Source organism: Rhinatrema bivittatum, chromosome 4, assembly GCF_901001135.1.
Source record: "Rhinatrema bivittatum chromosome 4, aRhiBiv1.1, whole genome shotgun sequence".
In the NCBI taxonomy this organism is placed as follows: Eukaryota; Metazoa; Chordata; class Amphibia; order Gymnophiona; family Rhinatrematidae; genus Rhinatrema; species Rhinatrema bivittatum.
Window position 1 is genome coordinate 408,527,430 of NC_042618.1, and position 20,214 is coordinate 408,547,643.

Sequence of the window (20,214 nt, forward strand, 5' to 3'; positions counted from 1 at the left end):
TAGTTTTACAATTATTTCTGTGTGGGGCTCTTTAGCAGCTTGGCTTATTCTGTTTTCCTAATAGGAAATGTATTAGTGTTTAGGGCCTGGTTTAATAGTTGTATTTCATAGTTAGGATTGTTACTGTTTGCGTGTGTTCCCTAATACAGGTGTAACTTTGTGCGGGTTAGTTTGTGTGCATTATTGCAGATCCTGGGACTGTGCTATATTTCTCTTTCCATTTCTTCAGGTTTGCACTGCATGCAGAGTGGCTGTTTTGGTTTTCCATTCCAGTTTCAGTCTCCATATTTATAATTTGTGGTCTTTCTGTACTTGGTGAAGGTCAGTTCTGGGTGTGTGACCAATGTGAGGTATTTGTATCAATCTTATTTGTTGTGCATTAGTGGTAAATTACTGTCTTTTCATAAGGAGGGGTATTGTGCCTGCCAGTAAAGGGAGTATTTTTTCTTTTACTGAGATGTCATCAGAACCAGAATATCTTTTTCTGTATGGTGAGTTGTACGGGTAATGCCCTAGTTCTGCTCTGCACCCATTGTTGGGGGTTGAGGGGGTTCCTGAGGATGTGACGGTTAAATGTTCAGTGTGTCACGCATGTAAGAACCATCTGTCAGGTGTGTCCTGGCCGAAAAAAGATTGAGAACCACTGCTCTAGACTACTCAAAAGTGTATCTGATAGGACTATTAAAAGTAGCTCTGTATTGTGTGCCTTTCGAAATCCAAACTGATTTTCATTCAAAACCTCGTTCTCTTTTTAAAAAATCATCTAACTGTAATAAAACCGCTCTTCCCAAATTTTTGCAAGCATAGGGAGGCTAGATATTGGACGATAATTACTTAACATCTGTTGCAGATTTTGTTATATATTTTATAACCAGCCTTGCAGCTGCAGTTTTTATTACAGCTGAGACTATCCCTTCCATCAGTGAAATATTAACTGTTTTAATTCTGATATCAATAGCAGAATTTTTCATGATTTTAACCAGCAGAAAAGGACATGGATCAAGTGATGAATGGAAAAGACTTCAGTCTTGCCACTATGTCTTGCTATTTCCTGCAGAGAGATTGTTCTCAGTTCTGACCACCTCTCTATTGCCATATCCATGGTCTCCCCCTTATCAATATCACGCACCCAAGCACCAGTTCAATCAATCAAGTTCAATCATATCATGTTCATGTATATCAACTATCTTCTTTTCGAAATAATCTGCATGATGGTGACCAGGGGCAGATTCCCGATGACGACCGCCCAGGGATTCGCTAGCCCGGGGATTTGCTGCCCAGGCTGGCTCAGGAGATACCACGTGGTCTGCCGAGCACGGCTCTGTCACAGCCGCGCTCGGCAGACCATGTTACTAGAGCAACCGGCCCACCGGGAGATGCCCGATCCCCCGATAGGGCAATCCGCCCCTGATGGTCACATGATGTAGGGGAATCTGCAGCTTTTGCTATCAGTTTCTGAATGGTATTAAATAACTGAGATGGACATTGGCCATGCCTACAGTCATACTATAGTATTTGGCCTTGGCCATCACACACTTAACTCTAAATTCCTGCAACTGACCCTTGTAATATGCTTTAGTATCTTCTTTAGCATCCTTGCGCCATTTTCTCTCTGCTTTTCTCAGCCCCTTTTAATTATTTATTAATTCCTTAGAAAACCAAATTTTGTACAAGTAAATGAGTTACCCAGACAAAATTTAGCTGGACAGTGGAGGCAAATATTCAAATCTCGGGATTTATCTGGGTAACTCAAAAACGTACCCAGACAAACCCTTTAAATATTGACCTCTCGGTAAATATTCATTTTAGGTAAGACAAAAAGACATAAAAGTTCTCCCTTAAAACAGAAGAACAAGGGACCCTGTGTGCTAAGATAGAAAATAGGGAAACCCTTTTAGTACATCATTCCATTGTGTTCTGTGCACTGTACTCTTTCTGGATTTGTAGACGTTGACAGAATATTTCACCATTCAGTTGCTTGCAAGCAGACATCACATGAGATTTGCATATACAGAAATCCTGAGTTCGGTAATAACACTATTTTTTTTAATTGGTTGACCAGAGGAGCCAGATTTAGACAAACATTTTGTTTTCCACTGGAAGCACAGGGAGATAAATGTCCCATCCACAAAGATGCGTTAGAAGTGAAGATGCAAAAAAGCACATTATTGGTGAGTAGGCTGCATTAGGAATAATGTGTGCTGTGGTCCTTTTCCACACGTTATCACCTAACGCACCTTTTGTGAATAGGTGTGGAAGCGACTTGTCCAAGATTATGCAGAGTGTCCACGGCAGAGGGGAAAGTTTTGAGCTCTTCCCAAAAACAGTGGTGGATACATAGAACATCCTCCCAGTGAGATGGAGGCAAAAACAGCAACAATTCAAGAGAGCCTGGAATAGGCACAGAGAGGATCACTAAGTGCAGAAAAGTGAAGGGAAAGCCAGAGATCAAATGAGATCTAGGTTATTGCAAAGGAAGGAAATTAGGAAGCGCAGAGCTCCATGACTGATGTCGTGTTCTCTGTTTCCCTGTGTCACATGGTTTCTCCTGAAATGTGATCCAGCTCTGCAGCCACTGACCCCTCCCCTGCCCCGAGCTTGTCTTTGTAATCCTGCACCATATCATGTGACATTCTCCAAAAAATGTGATGCCCATGAATTTTTTATCCCATGAATTTTCTCCCACGTGGAAGGCAGTTTTTGAAGGCATTGACCTGGGTGAAGTGTCCCGACTGAAAATTGTCCAGCTCAGATGCAGCTAAAAGCATGTACATTGAGCCGCATTAAAAAGAGGCATTGCCGTGGGTGCGTCTAGGTCTGGGAAGGAAAAAAGCATGTGTACGTTTGATTTCAAATGTACATGTGCTATTTTGCCCCCCCATCCCCCACTGCCACCATAAATAACAGGTGCAGAGTGTACAGATGCTTTTAACACACAGACTCTGCACGTGCTGATTTTCAAAGACAAACAATGAAAGCAGACTTCTTTTTGAAAATGTCTATAAAATGCTTGAATTTATAGCAGCTGGTCAAGAGAGATCTGGTAACTGGTTAAGAGGTTGGAAATGGAGGGTAGGTCTAAATGGTCAGTTTTCCCAGAGGAGAGAAGTGAATGGTGGAATGCCCCAGGAATCTGTTCTGGGTCCTGCGCTGTTTAAAATATTCATAAAAAATCTAGAAAAAGGGAGGAATGAGTGAGGTGATCAAATTTGCAGAGGACAGAAAATTATTCAATGATGTTAAAACACAAACTGATTGTGAGGAAAATTACAGGAAGAGCTTGTGATACTGGGGAGCAGGCCATCTAAATGCTAGATGAAATCTAACATGGACAAGTGCAAAGAGATGCACATGGGCAAAAATAATTCTATCTTGCATGCACAATCCAGGATTCCATATCAGGAGTTACCACTCAGGAAAAGGACCTTGGGGATCTTTGTGGACAGCAAATTGAAATCTTCAGCTCAGTGGACTGTGGCGGTCAAAAACGCAAATAGAGGGTTAGGAATTATTTGGAAAGGAATGGAAAATAAAATTGGAAATATAATAATGCCTCTGAATCAATCCATGCTGCAGCCACACCTTGAGTATTGTGTGCAATCCTGGTCTGTCGCACCTCAAAAAAGATATAACATAGGGGACATTCCCTGAAATGAAAGTATCAAATTTCAAACAAATTAAGTATTTTTTTAGTCAACCCACAATTAAGCTATGAAATGTGTTACAAAAAATGTAGCTAAAGCTAGTTGTATGTTTTACTTATTGGTTTTGAGTGTTTTTACTGATGTTTTGTTTTTTATTCCTTGAATTATTGTAGCAGTGAAATGGTAAATAAAGATTTTTATTGTGTTCTTGTGTTTATGTTCATTTTATAATCTATAATGTTGTTTTATGATGTTTTAGTTAGGTGTCTGTTATTTTATTGAGTATTGTAGTTGATTACTGAAGTATGTTTCTTTTATGATTATGATTGTTTTTATTATAAACCACCTAGAAATTTTTGATAGGTGGTATATACATTCTTAAAATCAATACATTTTATTTGTATGTTTAATTGTAAACCTCCTAGAATAGCTGTATTATTATAAGTGGTATATAAAAGATTTTAAATAAGTGCAAATACATAATGTAGAACTGAGTTTAAATAATTTTTAGCCAGATGGACTCTGGTTTCTCCACCTCTAAATTTTTGGGGAGTGCAACATGAAACAGACTTGCATATTGGGATCTGCTGGGTACTTCCAGGCGACCTGGACTGGCCACTGTCAGAGACAGGATGCTGGGGCCAATGAATTATTGGTCTGATTAAGCTTGGCACATCTAATGTTCCTAACTCGTTAAACTATTTGAAAGTTGCCTCCTTTAAGAATACATGTTTGATAACTTAAAAAAACTATTTTGTTGATCCTGGGCTATGCTTTAATTTTGACTTTATTTGGAGAAATTATTTTTTTTCAGACCCTAGTGGTACATTTTTTGTTACCTACATACCTATTCCATACAGGTGATGTATTTCAATTTTTTTTTTTTATTTGTTTTTTTTGCAGACACTGAATGCTATAACTCAAGCCGGAGGCAGTGGGGTTGGTGCAGAGGATTCTCAGGGAGTACCCGTGAAAGTGCTGGACTGTGATACCATCACACAGGTTAAGGAGAAAGTTCTAGACCAGATCTACAAAGGAACACTCTACTGTAACCGGCCTGATCCAGACACCCTCGACCTTGGTGAGCAAATATTGTTAATTCCAGAGGTCAAAGAAGGAGTGGTAGGACCTGGTCTGGACATGGGACCAGTTGCAGGTGGATCTTGCAAAATAAATATCCCTGACAATTATAAGCCCTGTTGCTCAAGGTATAAGCACCTCTGCAAACCAAGATTCTGAGTTTCTTTCATTTTTTTGGCAGGTAATCAAATAGTAACGTGGCTCTTCCTTTTAAAGTAATCTGTGGTGGAATCATCTGCCTGATGAGGTTGTGCATGCAGTTTCATTGGTTATTTTAAAAGAGGAAATTGGTCAGTTTCATGAGTGTAATGGGCACTAACAGATATGATGATTTGTTCTATCATTGACTGGAATCGGTTAGTTTAGAAAATCTGAATGTCTAAGTCCATTTTGTTTCAGCTAGAAGGCCCTGAGACTATAACATGAAATGAGCATTCTCGGTGGATGCCTTCAACAGTATTTCCCAATTTATTTATTTTTTTGTATGGATGGTGCCTGGTTAGTTTAACCCCATCTGTGTATTCCTCTTGGAACTTTTTTGACTGGTTGACTCTCGGCTGTATTCCCTGTAGCTATCCCAGGCTGCGTTTCCCATTAAAGACAGGTACACTGTCTAGCCTGAGATTGATCTCACGTGTCTGCTCCTGGTAGACTGCCTGGAGGATATGTACCAGTGAGTGACAGATTTTGTAAACGTGTCCTTCTGGAGCAAGTGTCCTATATTTCATCACCAGGGCTTCAAAAGAAGAAAGGTAATGGCATTCAGTATCAATCAGTGAGCCAAGAGATTAGATATTTTGAAACTGATTTGATTTAGCTGTGCACCTGGAATATGTATTAAATGAATCATGGGGCTATTCTATAATGCCCTTTTTCTCTTCTTTCTAGAGTGGAGGTCAGGGCTAGCAGGTCATCTGATCCTCTCCGATGAAGATCTGACCTCCATTGTTCAGGGAAGCTGGAAGCGAGTGAATACCCTGCAACACTATAAGGTCAGAAAGTAACATGTTCACCCTAAGCTCCATGCCTGCTCTTCTGCCCTATTAACGAGCCGATGCAATAAAGTGTGCTCAACCTAGCGCATGGTTTAGTGCGATTGGATGTGCGTTTTGGGTGCATAAGACTAGCACCCAATGCAGTAAGGAGATTAGCGCATCTAAAATGCATGCCCTAACAAATGTAAACCTGATAGCGCCCAATGCATGCAAATTCCATTAGATGAGGACATTAGCTATTATCGCCTGATGCAGGAAACTGCTGGGCACCCAATGCACACTTTTTAACACAGGGAATTTAACTCCAGCCCCATAGGTGGAATAAAGTAAACTTGCAGTCAAGGGCTCATGAGAAACTTTACAAAATATGGTCCTCTGTGCTACAATAAATGTGTCCTCCTTCTTAGTATTATCCTGCCTCTTGAATTTACTGCTTGCTATGGTGAAAAATAAATATATATTGATTGGCTCAAAAAGAAGTGCACATTTCATATGACCCATAACAATGGGTGTCTGAAATAATAAACTGTAGCTTGTGAAATAGGCACCTCAGCAAAATAACCAAAGCAAGCAAGATCAAAACAGATACTCGTATTGAGCGCCGATGCAGTTGTGAGCACCCGATGCAATAACCTCTTTTGAGCACCAGAGATGCACATTCTCCCGTAATGCGCCCTTTTTCCCACTGCCTCTCATTTACATATTGCACAGGGATGTGGCTGCGCGCGCGTTAGGAAAACAGGCGCTCAATACAAGCGCCCGTTTTCAGCTTGCTTCTTATTGCATCGACCCCAGAATGAGCCCCATCACAGACCTCTTTGCATTTGGAGACACAGTCAGACCCTTAACTGGCACACTGCTGGTTTCTCAATTTCTATCCCAGCGTAATTGCAGGAAATGAAGTTTCCATTGGACCTCATTAGTCAGTCATCTCTCTGGTGGTGGCTGAGTTCTGCACTGGGTTTCACACCCCATCTGGTGGCACCTCTAGCAGCAAACCCTTGATCTGGATGTAATCCAAACCTGGTGTTAACTTGTTAGAGCCCTCCCCATTTAAAGTTATCAAAGGAGCTGTCCTGAAGCCTCAGATAGAAATCTTCTGTAATTTAGAACTTTATTGGCAGTAACATTTGTTGCTGGAAAAAAAATACCAAAATCATCTTGAGGCAGCATGATCCAACATAGAAGGCATTTAAAGCATTTTTTTGTTTGTTTTATAAAATAAGTGATTTTGAAAGCTTTGGATAGAAAGCTAGTAAGTAGCCCTCACTCTGCTCATGTGTAGGTTCCTGATGGAGCAGCAGTAGCGCTCGTTCCACGCTTGACCAAACACATCCATCCTGAGAATCATGATTACATCCCAGGAGAGAGTGAGTAAGATGCTGAGATCTGAACGGGTCTTGTGGTGCACATGGGAAAAAAGGAAGCTGCGGAAATTTCTTATGCAGGGAACAAGGACAAAATTAGCACAGGATCCCTACAGGCTTAAAGGAAATGGTAGAGTGTGTGTAACTTACAATGTCCAGGAAGGTAGGAAGAGGCATCGCACACTTTTGAGGGAAACTGGAGCAGTGATCTCCCACCTCCAGGAAACGGGAGGACAGGTCTTGTGCCAGTCTGGATGGCTAGAAGAGGGGCCTTGTAAATCTCTGGGAGGCCAGAAGTGGCACATGGCTCTGTTGGTGAAAGGTCAGATGGCTGTGCAGTCTTGTGGGAAGACATGGGAAGGAGTACACCATAGAGGACGATTTCTGCGTGGCCTATGGGTAACATGATTCTCATTCAACCTCTGAAAGGCTGCATAAGCTAATAAAGGTACTTTTTGGATTTTACAGAAACCCCAATGTTGGAGGATGCAGACGAGGGTGGCGTAAAACTTTGGCATCTGGTGAAACCAACTGAAGAGCCTGAACTCCCTAAGCACAGACGAGGGAGCTTACGGGAGAGGGAGAGGGCCAAAGCTATCCCCGAAATCTACCTAACACGTCTCCTGTCCATGAAGGTAAGAAGCATAGGTCCAGGTTCCTTTGCTAGATGCTTTTCTCAGAGCCCCTTAATCCCTTAGAAGGAGTGAAGATTATTTTGGCCTTTCCACGCAGCTGTCTCTATGCCATTTCCTTTCCTCGGACAGTCCACATTTTATTAGTTTTGTCTTTCCTTTTGTCCCTTGCTCTTATTGCCCCCAGGGCAGTTTGTTTTGTGCCTACCTTGACAGGAACGGGCCTCATTCATAAGCCGGGGTATGCTGGGAACGATCTCAAGCTCTCAGATTTATAAATATTTCCCCTGTTACTGCTGTATTGCCAGTCCATTCCCTCACTGCCGTGTGTCCGCACCTCAGCCTCCACGACCCCCTTTTGTCTGAACCCAATTTGCTCGGCGTACCCCTTTCCTCGCCCACTTCCCCGTCCGCCTCTCACAGCCTTCTTCTCTTGTCTCAATCCATTTGCAGGGCACCTTGCAGAAATTTGTAGATGACCTTTTCCAGGTGATCCTCAGCACCAGCCGACCTGTCCCCCTTGCCGTCAAATATTTCTTTGATCTATTAGATGAGCAAGCAGTGAACCACGGGATCTCAGACTCTGAGACAATCCACATCTGGAAAACAAACAGGTCTGCTGGCAAAATGTCTCCTAATCTAATTGCAACTGTATGAATGAGTGTGGTGAGATAAATGCCTTCCCTGATGAGCTGATGTATGAGATGTATCTCCTGGGCAGCCAGTGGTTACCCATGAAGTACGAGCACTGAGGCCACTCTAGACAAGCAGTAACTTCATTTCTCTCAAAAAACATTGATGCATCCCTGATGGTAATAGCGGGACCTTCCTACAAGTGAGAGAAAGAAGAGTTGTGAGCTGCTTCCCGCTCAACTCTGCCAATGCAGAAGACTTAGCCATGATCCCTCACTGTATATTCAGTTGAGTTGATGTCCAAAAGGGACAATGTTGATTTTACTGGGCACCTGAGCCATCACTAAGGTCCTGCTGTATTAACCTACTGTACTCCATAGCCAGTGGCAGCCTTAGTAGAGGGCAAACTGGCCCCACTTTATGGGTGGCCCCAAAATGTTGCGACAGATAATTTTTGAGAGTGAAGTTTTTGCGCGGAAGTGGTCCTATTTGCATTTTAACATTTGACTATTTATCTAAGTCCCCCACAGAATTTTAAAAAGATCTGTGGGCTGAGTACATAAACTTTGCTTCTGTTTTGTAACGTCTCTAATAATAACTGTGAGTGAATAGGCTTTTTTTTTTTTTTTTTTTTTTTTTAATATTTATGAAATTGTAAAGGGGCTTATGGTTCTTTCATGAAAGCCTATGCATCCCTAATGGAGGGCATATTGAGATTATCTGAGGGCAGCGAACTCTTTGCTATGGTGCTTCCCTCTAAGAATGGCCACAATGGCGAAATCCAGGGTGCTGGTCAGTAAAGCCTTACAATATTCTGTTCAGAGGCTTTGGAACTGAAAGAAAAAGTTTGGGGAAGGGGGAAAACCTGCCTTCTGTCCCCTGGGTCTGCAGAGTCCTTTAGTGAGTATAGAGAGCCCTCTGGTTGTGCTCAGCTTCAGATACATTACAATAACCAACTGTTCCTGAGGGATCCAGCTGTGGGGTGAAGGGTACTCCCACTCTGAAGGAGTAAACCTCTCACCCTGGGGGGAAAAAAGATCCTGATCTGAGCTCTGCGTAAGAACAAAGATCTTCAAAGGAGGAGCAAGAAAGAGTATCAGGTGCCTGCTCAGAGGCGACAAACAGTGTAGAAAGAAAAAGGGAGAAAAGGAGAGAGCTGCCATTCTGGTGCTCTGATCCCGGAGCCCAAAGGAGTCCAGAGGAGAGAAGGACAGAGGCGTGCACGAGAAAGTTTCACGAGAGAAGGACAGAGGCGTGCACGAGAGGCTCATGAGAGAAGGACAGAGGCGTGCACGAGAGGTTCACGAGAGAAGGACAGAGGCGTGCACGACAGAGTTTCACGAGGGAAGGACAGAGGTGTGCACGAGAGGCTCACGAGAGAAGGACAGAGGCGTGCACGACAGAGTTTCACGAGGGAAGGACAGAGGTGTGCACGAGAGGCTCACGAGAGAAGGACAGAGGCGTGCACGAGAAAGTTTCACGAGAGAAGGATAGAGGCGTGCACGAGAGGCTCACGAGAGAAGGACAGAAGCGTGCATGAGAAAGTTTCACGAGAGAAGGACAGAGGCGTGCACGAGAAAGTTTCACGAGAGAAGGACAGAAGCGTGCATGAGAAAGGTTCACAAGAGAAGGACAGAGGCGTGCACGAGAGGCTCACGAGAGAAGGACAGAGGCGTGCACGAGAGGCTCACGAGAGAAGGATAGAGGCGTGCACGAGAAAGTTTCACGAGAGAAGGATAGAGGCGTGCACGAGAAAGTTTCACGAGAGAAGGACAGAGGCGTGCACGAGAGGTTCACGAGAGAAGGACAGAGGCGTGCACGAGAGGCTCACGAGAGAAGGACAGAGGCGTGCACGACAGAGTTTCACGAGGGAAGGACAGAGGCGTGCACGACAGAGTTTCACGAGGGAAGGACAGAGGTGTGCACGAGAGGCTCACGAGAGAAGGACAGAGGCGTGCACGAGAAAAGTTCAGGCATTTGGAAAACCTGATACCAAAAGGATCCTTAGGAGACAAGTATCTGTCCAAGAGAGTCTTGCACCCCAGACAAAGGAATGAGAGGAGCCCAGGAGGGTGCATCGACAAGGATTAGCAATGCCCTAGTAAACTCTCAGTACCTGCTTTTGGATTTTCAATACTGAAAGACTGTAATTTGCAACTTTTGGGACCCCAACTTCCTTGTGTGCAGTGTCTCCTTGGTGCTACACCACTGAACGCCATGGGCCCTGAAGGAAATCCCTCCCAACCCTGTCAAGAGAATCTGGCCACCCTAAAGTTGCTGGAATACATTCTGTCACTTAACATTGAGATTAGGGTGGGATGAGAAGGGAATGCATATACATTGAAAAGTGTTTACATTATGTGACATAGCATTAGAAGGATGAAACCGTGTTCAGTGGAAAGATAGTTTATTCTACACTATTATCAGCACTCAGACTAGAAGGTGACTTATTACAGAGGTTCCCAAACCTGTCCTGGGGGGACCCCCCCGGCTGTCAGGTTTTCAGGGTATTCACAGTGAATATGCATGAGATAATATTTGCATACTATGGAGGCAGTGCATGCAAATTTATCTCATACATATTCATTGTGAATATCCTCAAAACCTGACTGGCTGGGGGGGCCCCCAGGACAGGTTTGGGAACCACTGACTTATTATGTACTGCTATTTTAGTACCAGAGCCACCAAGTGACCCATTCCAGGAGGGAGAATTTTTAGCCAATCCTGGTTTTGAACTTACATCCCAAAGCATTGTGGTGTTTGTAGTCCCCCATTCTACCTAATAAGTTTAGTACTGCAGGTCCCATAATGCATCAAAATGGGGTTGACTGAAATCTAGGACTAGCCTAAAATCTCCCTCCTGGAACTGGGTAACATGGCAGCTCTGTAGTAGAGATAATGAAGTCGGTAGAGGAATTCTCTATTAAGAGAATACGGCTTGTGTGCTATAATTTAACTGCACATGAGGGTTTTTAACTATGTATATAATTATGTGCATTTATCAGGCTTTTGGTTATGTATATCACTATGCATTTTGATGTATGATTTTATTGCTGTAAATTGCTTTGACTAACTGCAGTTGGGGTGGTTCGTAAGTCTAAATATAAATAGATAAGTAAAATATATAAAGGTATATAAAGCTAACTTACGTGGCAATGCCATTGAATATACCCAGGGAACTATTAAAGTTAGCCAGATAAGCTTATCTGGCTAACGTCACACCTGCTATGGGCACTGTCTAACTAATCTGGTTAACTTAAGCGGATAAGGCTGAATATTGCTGCTTATCTGGCTATGGCCTGGATGCACCATTCTATCGCAGAATGGTGAATCCAGCGAAAACGGGGGGCGGGCCTGCGAAAGTCAGCAGCCTTCGCACCACCGCGGTGTTTTCGCTGCCGGCTTTCGCACCCAATAGCGCCACCGTGAAAGGTGGCGCTATTGGGCGTGCTACCGGCGACGATAACGTTACTAACCTGATCGCCGCCAGCGAAGACACCGCCGAGTCCGCCTCCTCGCCCCCCCCCGACTCCTCCCCTCGCCGCCCCGACTCCACCCCCAGCATGCTATCGCACGCGAAAAGGGCCTTTGAAAATGACCCCCTAAGTTAGCCAGATAGGTAGCACCACCCAGTTACGAAATGCACATCCACTGACTGTCCGGCTAACTATTTAGTCAGATAAGTGATTTATCCAGCTAAGTAGTGAAGCCAGGTATTCAGTGTTAGACACTTAACTGGATAAACTGGATTTGGCTAAATAGCGTTTGAATATGAACCGCAAAATATTTAAAATATTATTATTGGAATGTCTCCCAGCCAAATCTCTGCTATCCTGAGATGTCATGAGTGATGGGCTTATAGGTCATAAAAAATTAAGCCTCTAAGGGACCCCAAATGACTCTTGCCCTGAGGCCCAAGAAACCTAAAGTCACCACTGCTTTAGCACCCGAGTACAATATGGCAAAATCACAGCATCTGTGCATCAGACGCCAGGCCAGATTCATCTTCCGGGTTCCTTGCTTTCATCCTTCTGGCTTCTGTTTGCTTCTTTACAGTTTGCCACTGCGATTCTGGATCAACATTATCAAGAACCCACAGTTTATTTTTGATGTGCAGACATCCGATAACGTGGATGCCGTGCTGTCTGTCATTGCTCAGACCTTCATGGACTCCTGCACCATTGCCGACCACAAGCTGGGGCGGGTAAGCACTGGAAATACGGTGGGGGGGTCACAGCACCCAAGAATGGCTCTGTGAAATACAGGAGCTTTGGAATAGCCCTCCTGAAATCCGTGTGATCAGAAGATGCGGCCCCGGGGTTCACGTCAAATGGAATCCATAACATACAGGAAATCCACATCTATGTGCAAATCACCCTCTGGGTTCCATAAAATCTTGTGTCCATGCTTGTGAGTGAAGATTCACAAAGGCTGACATGGAGTCCTGCCCTCCCCCTGTAAATAAAAAATAAATAAATAAAGTATAACTAAAATCAAGAACATAATTACTAGAAATGTGTCCAGTGCAACGTAAAGCCGGGGTTTTTTTTGGCATGCTGTGCGAATGGCAGGGCAATTGGTGGCTTTCCATTTTATAGCTATGTGTCAATGCATTTTCCAGGACTCTCCCATAAACAAGCTGCTCTACGCCAGAGACATTCCACGGTACAAGCAAATGGTGGAGAGGTGAGTCCGAGGCGATCTCCGAGAGCTGGGGGGAGAGGGAGCAGGCAGGAAAACAATTAGTCTGTGCCTCTTATTGTCGTATTTTTTATTTTATTGTAGGTACTATGCTGACATTCGTCAGACTATCTCTGCCAGTGACCAGGAAATGAATTCAGCACTAGCAGAGCTCTCCAGGGTATGTCGAGGGGCTCACTGAGTAACTTCCCAAGGAATTTTCTGATGAATCCATTCTGTAAGATTTATGACGTGCCAGGGAGTCCCTCACCTTATGGCGGTATCCTGCAGTATTGATTGCTCCTACTACTTAACATGTCCGGAGGGTTACTAGATATGCACAGCCCTGTCCAGAAGCACCTAAGAACACGGTCGCTGCTCTCTTGAGCTTGCAGTCTAGTCAAGGTTTCAAGAAATGAGTTTATTGTGGGAGACAGGGTTAAGATCAGCACGGCTATGATCATGGAGAAAAAAATCACTCAACGATAGTCCAATTCAATAGAGCAACCAAAATCCAAATAAATGTTTAAATATGCTGCAAACACCCTTTTTTTAAATGTTTTTTTCTCTAATCCACCAAGTGTTCTTAAGACTATAGGGGGAACTTCATAACAGCCCTGGTTACTTTAAAATTTTCACCATTATGGGTCAAGTTTACTCATTGGTCCTCTTTTTATACTTTTTTTGTGAATATCTTTAAAAATATTGTTGAATTTAAGCCAGGCCTGGATTCTTCTTTAAAGGAAAGTATTGAACTTTATTTGCTTACCTGATTTTGGGAAATATTGCTTAAATTCAACAATATTTTTAAAGATATTCACAAAAAAGAAAAAAGTAAACAAAAGAGGACCAGTGATTAAACACGGCCCATAATGGTGAAAATTATAAAGTAACCAGGGCTGTTATGAAGATCCCCCTATAGTCTTACCAACACTTGGTGGATTAGAGAAAAAACATTTTGAAAAAAAAAGGGTGTTTGCAACGTATTTAAACATAAAGAGCCAGGGTTTAGACTTAAAAGCAGCCTGCGTTAGAATAAGGGGGAAGCCCTCATGACTCAGCACTCAGTGCGGAGGAGGCACAGTCCTGCCAACATCCTACAGAATGAAAGGTTATCAAGAAGTGGAAGCTGTGGCTGAGTATTTGTCACTGCAACCACAAAAGTTACAAATATACTGGCATTAAGAATTTTTGAAAAATCAATCTTTCACTGTGACATTTATTTTTTCCCCATGAGAGACACCAGGACTGTGTCCCTGTGAGTTCTAATCACTCTGATCCTTGCTGTAACCTCCCTCTTACAATGAGACACCAGGGCGCTGAGCCTGTCAGCTCCTATTACACTGAGCCCTGCTGTGGCCTGTCTCTTACAGCGAGACACCAGGGCGCTGTCTCTGTCAGCTCCTATTACACTGAGCCCTGCTGTAGCCTGTCTCTTACAGTGAGACACCAGGGCACTGTCTCTGTCAGTTCCTATTACACTGAGCCCTGCAGTAGCCTGTCTCTTACAGCGAGACACCAGGGCTCCATCCCTGTCAGCTCCTATTACACTGAGTCCTGCTGTAGCCTGTCTCTTACAGTGAGACACCAGGGCTCCATCCCTGTCAGCTCCTATTACACTGAGCCCGACTGTGGCCTGTATCTTACAGCGAGACACCAGGGCTCTATCCCTGTCAGCTCCTATTACACTGAGCCCTGCTGTAGCCTGTCTCTTACAGCGAGACACCAAGGCTCCATCCCTGTCAGCTCCTATTACACTGAGTCCTGCTGTGGCCTGTCTCTTACAGCGAGACAGGGTGCTGTCTCTGTCAGCTCCTATTACACTGAGCCCTGCAGTAGCCTGTCTCTTACAGCGGGACACCAGGGCTCCATCCCTGTCAGCTCCTGAGCCCTTCTGCAGACTACCTCTTGTAGAAACCAGAGCTCTGTCCCCTTCAGTTCTGTAGACTGTCTCCTACAGAGAAATGCTTCCATGGCAAGGGCTTCTTACCCAGGAGCACCAGGACTTTGCAAGAAGTCGCTCAGTATCAGCTTCTGTTAGGGGTAACTTGTTCCTCTCAAATTCCTTGTGAAAACTGTGAAACCAAGAAGCAAAACCTTTACTAAACCATTCTGAAATCGGAAGGGGAAGCCTGCGGTTGCCCTTGACCTGTGAATCTTCTTTCTTCCAGAATTACTCAGGTGAACTCAACTCCCTGGTAGCTCTCCATGAACTGTACAAGTACATCAATAAATACTATGACCAGGTAAGGACATTCCTGCGGCTTTTCTTTCTCAAAAGTGAATCAGAAAGTAGGATGGAGACAGTCTCTCTTTTTCTCTTTGAATCTCCTTCCCTCTCTTCCTGTGTTCTTTAAAGAATGCCTTTAATTGGGCATGTCATGTGCCTAAATAGTTTTTTTTTCTATTTTTAGTCCTATGATGCTGCCTTGGTTTCAGTCCCTCCTTATGGATCTGGATCCCTGGTTCTCCAAATCTAGTCTGGAAAAATTGTATGTTAAAATCTCAAAACTGGTGGGCATGAACCAAAGAGCCCTGCAGGCTTCAGACTGTTAGTCAGGGCCCCAGGCCTCTCTCACAGGTAGCCCTGAGGTATCTCTTCCTGTCTCCTCCAGTGCTCACCGCTGAGAGGCTAAATGCTGAGGAAGGAGAGAAGTGAATGCATTGACCCTGCAAGCTGGGTGGGTCCATCATGCCATAGACGTTGGAGTGAAATCAGAGGGCCTTGGGAGCTTGCGTGACAGTTTTACTAGGATGAGATCTTGCAGCTTAAATTTTGAAACTCAAGGAGCCAGGCTCATCAGGGGAGACAAACTAAGGCAGTAAAATTAACAAAAAAAAAAGATAAAAGCAAAATGGAAGGAGCATGGAATTCCTTTTTAAATTGTTCTTACATTTTAAAGGGGGCAATTTTTTAACTGTAGGGCTCACAGGCCCACAGGTACTTTTATCTGGGCCTGCAATCTAATTTTGGGCCAGTCAGAGGAACGTAGGTACTTTGAAACTGGAGCAAAGTATTTGCATTTGAGTACTCAAGGGGATTTCAAAATGTAATCCCTGTACATAATTTTACATCCTCCAACCTAATGCCATGGGTGAGGGGGAACCACATAATTTTCAAATACCTGTTAAGCTGCATAAAATGTTTTAACAGGGGTGGGCAACCTCCAGTTGTTAAGGGCCGCACACAGGATATCCCTATTGAATATAGATTAGATAGATTTGCATGCACGCTGCCTCAGTTGTATACAGTGTTATTGCATACATATTCATTAGGGATATCCTGAAAACCCATGCAGTGTACAGCCCTCAAGGACCAGGCGTTTCTCATCCCTGCTCTAAATAGTCCAAAGATAATTTTGGACATTCGGTTGGGCGTTCAGAAAGCTGAGGGAAACATGAGGTGTGAGTAGATGTGATGTTGGGTGACAGCAGGTGCAACGTAGATCTTCTGGGAGACCTAAACGAGAGATTTGTGCAGGGAGCAGATGAGACTGGCTCTTGGTGGTTGCATGATAGCAAGGGGCCACAGCTCTCTATCAGCATAAGATCTGATGGAGATCTGGATCTCATTCCAGATTATCACAGCATTGGAAGAAGACCCAACAGCCCAGAAGATGCAGCTTGGGTACCGACTACAGCAGATTGCAGCTGCCGTAGAGAACAAAGTCACTGACTTGTGACCAGGACAGGCTGACTTGTAAGCTACTGATGGACAGACACAGAGTGCTGGTCAGCAGATTTGTATAAAATTGCACACCATGTAACGTTGCTCTTCTGAAGTGGACATCCTCAAGAACTAATCCATCAAATGGTTGAGTGACATCATGGCAAGGGTGAGAGATCAAGCTGAGGGCAATAGGCCAAGTATAAAAATCTTTTAGTTTAAAATAAAAAAAATATTTTTTTACAATTTTTTTTTCCTTTTTTAAAGTGAACTTTCATAATGCCGGACTGAGACAAGCCTGAAAGTTTTTGACAAGTCAGGCTGCTTCTTTCTACAGATGTTTAACAGATGTGCCAAGTCTATAATATGTCTAAAGAATGTGTTTTATCTGAAAAGCAAAAGAACAGAAGAGCACACGCTCTTTAAGGCTCAGACCCAGTTCTGGCTCTGGAATTGTTTAAGATACATCAGGTATGGCTCCAGTCTGTTATGAAAGCTGACCTAACAGCATCCTGTCATCTGCAGCCTTTCTCTGGAGACCTCCAGAACAATCAGATCCAGTTCTGTTACTACTGGACTAGAAATTGCCATGCTGGTAATGCCAGCATAGTGAAGGGATGTAGTAAATATATTAACATAGGCATCTTAGGGCCTCAGACCTGCCCTGGCAGCTGCTAATCCATTGGAAACAGGGCTCATGGAAGAAGAATGTTTGCCGAGGATAGCTGTCATTTTAAGAGACCAGGTCTGAGAGCATATTCAGCATTTTCACACTGCCCCAAGGTTTTCAGCTAGGCCTGTACCATTTCCTGCATATTACATGTCAGTATCAGAGCTGAGCCCCCTTCTATAACACATTCACTTGCGCTTTCAGTGATTTACAGAAGTGGAACAAGAAAATTGATGAGTTTTTGTTTTTAGTTCAGAGTTGTAATGTTTCTACTGGGTTTTTTTTAGACTTTATGAATTAAAAAAAAAAAGGTTTTCGGTGACCCAAGGCAAAAAAGGGTCCTTTTTGCCAGAATTTTCATGTAGTTACACTACTTTTCATGCCAGTTGAATAAGTCAGAAATTTTTCATCCCTTCCCCCTGATGTTAGGTATTGCTTTCCCAGCATGCTATGCTCCTAGACACCTCTCCGCCCCCGGCGAGGTCCGGAATTTCAGATATAGGAGTATGGAGGGGGTAGGTGAGACACATCCTTTGAATTCACTTTCTGTCCAGAATCTAGGCTTTTGTTGCAGTATTTTCTCTTGGCTGCACCGCACACTCGAGAAGCCCTATTTGTAATCCCAATCTGCTTCTGCCCTGCCTCCCGGCATCAGAATCTGGCCCACTCTTCTCAGAGTGCAGTCTCCTAAACCCATCTCCTTTAGCACTGAAGCAGGTGTGAGGCCAGTTTGCTGCTCTGAACTGGACATGTAAATATGGTAGTAATGAGCAAAAGAAGTATTTAAATACTAAAGAATTTTAAGTTATTTATGGAGTCAGCACTTTGCTTTCACAAATGTCCCTAACTGACAGTCTTAGAGTTGTAATCTCTGTGCTATTTCACCCCCACCAACCCCTGCACCTTCCTTGTCTTTCTACAGTAACCTTGTCCTACAATGAGTGATCCATTTGGAATTTCTAGATTTGCAGTGCTGTCTTTCTTAACAAATTAGAATTTGCGATCACTTTAATATAATAATGAGACTTGAAAATAAAGCAGACTTCTGTGACATAGCGTAAGTGTTTGTAGATCATGTTCAGAAAGGTTCGAATCTATTGGTGAGACCAGAGGTACCCCGTTTCATCACCATTTCAGATATTTCTGTAAATAGTAATTCTCTAGAAGCTAAATGTTTTTAATTAAATTAAAAAGATTCTTATGCAGGTTATTCAATAAACTTTAATAAGCCAGATATAGTTGTTTGAATGATTTTATTTCTCTGAAATATACTCCTGCCGTATGGTAAGTAATAAATTACATCCTCCTAGAGCCCTCAGTTTCCAGATTACTAGATACAGTAAGAGAAATATTCATTGGCAGCCACTGGAATGCACTGCCATGTCCCATAAATCGTCAGGATAATGTGTTATTGGTAACTTGTTACACGAGTTAATAATTCATATTGTTTCCTGCAGCCCCCAGCAGTGGTTGAAGTAGGACTGGAAAAACAAGAGGGAGATTAAAGTGTGTTGTCTTCCAGAATTGTATTTCAACTGGTGTACAACAAGCATGCCAGGCTTGCTCTGGAGAAGGAGTTTTATTTAAATCTCAGGACCCAGGAGTAACATTCTTCATGGAAAGGGAAGCAGATGCACGAAATAGCCTCCCACTGGAAATGCTGGAGGCAAAAATAGTAACAGAACTCAAGAGGGCATGGGATACAAACCGAGAATCCCTAGCCATGCAGAAGTGAAAGGCAAGCTGGAGATCAACGTAACAGGAAGGAGCCTGGGCAGACCAGATGGACCCCCCCCCCCCCCCATAAACCTCAAAGGAATGTAATATTCTACGTTTCTGTGGATTAAAATCTTGGATCTGGATTTGTCAGATCTCTTTCTACTTTATGAGCATAATTGTATAATAGCCTGCGTCGGGCTGAAAGCCACTTGCAGAAAGGTCACGCGGATTTCAGCCTTAATTATTCAATATGCACTCAATGCACATAAGTCTTCTTTTAAAACATTAGCAAAAACCTGCGCAGCGTAAGTGCACACATTTATGCTTGCTTAGAAACAGGCGTAAATGTGTACACATACATTTATGTGCATACTTTTGAAAATGTAAAGTATGTGTGTAAATGGTTTCCCTATCCCTACTCTTCTCCTCCCCCCTTCCCCCTCCCCCCCCGGAGCCCGGGAACTCCTCTTTCAAGTCTGCACAAAATAGCACCCCCCCCCCCGGGACAATTTTCAAAAAGCCCATTTATGTGTGTAAAACTATAGGGGCGGATTTTAAAAGGCCTGCGCGCCTATTTTGCATAGGCCGCCGGCGTGCGTAAGTCCCGGGGCTTTCGAAAAGGGGAGGGAGGGGGCATGTCCGGGGGCGTTCCCAAAACGGCGTTTCGGGGGTGGGCCCGGCGGCGTGGCGCCGGCCCAGGGGCGTGGTCGAGGCCTCCGGACCGGAGAACGGAGCGGGGCTGCCGGCCGACGGGCATAAAGTTACGCCTAACTTTGCCGACAAAGGTAGGGGGGGGGTTTAGATAGGGCCGGGGGGGGGTGGGTTAGGTAGGGGAAGGGAGGGGAAGGTGGGGGGAGGGCGAAGAAAAGTTCCCTCCGAGGCCGCTCCGAAATCGGAGCGGCCTCGGAGGGAACAGGCAGGCTGCGCTGGGCTTGGCGCGCGCAGGTTGCACAAATGTGCACCCCCTTGCGCGCGCCGACCCCGGATTTTATAAGATACGCGCGGCTACGCGCGTATCTTATAAAATCCAGCGTACTTTTGTTCGCGCCTGGTGCGCGAACAAAAGTACGCGATCACGCAAGTATTTAAAATCTGCCCCATATTTTGCACATGTAAATGCTTTTGAA

At 44.0% G+C, this 20,214-nt stretch overlaps 1 protein-coding gene across 5 annotated transcripts in view; it reads left to right on the forward strand.

Annotated features, from left to right (window-relative positions):
- Positions 1-18,602, forward strand: part of PLXNB1 (plexin B1) — a 176,494-nt gene extending 157,892 nt beyond the window's left edge. For 4 of the 5 annotated variants that reach the window (XM_029601112.1, XM_029601113.1, XM_029601111.1 and 1 more), the window contains 10 exons: positions 4,548-4,725; positions 5,613-5,716; positions 7,005-7,089; positions 7,555-7,721; positions 8,172-8,332; positions 12,408-12,555; positions 12,973-13,037; positions 13,137-13,212; positions 15,203-15,277; positions 16,610-18,602. In XM_029601112.1, coding sequence (XP_029456972.1) covers positions 4,548-4,725; positions 5,613-5,716; positions 7,005-7,089; positions 7,555-7,721; positions 8,172-8,332; positions 12,408-12,555; positions 12,973-13,037; positions 13,137-13,212; positions 15,203-15,277; positions 16,610-16,714 — 1,164 coding nt within the window. In that variant the 3' untranslated portion in view covers positions 16,715-18,602. Of the gene's footprint in view, positions 1-4,547; positions 4,726-5,612; positions 5,717-7,004; positions 7,090-7,554; positions 7,722-8,171; positions 8,333-12,407; positions 12,556-12,972; positions 13,038-13,136; positions 13,213-15,202; positions 15,278-15,445; positions 15,524-16,609 lie in introns of all 5 variants that reach the window. The other variant, XM_029601115.1, reaches the window with a different exon arrangement.
- Positions 18,603-20,214: the final 1,612 nt, after the last annotated feature.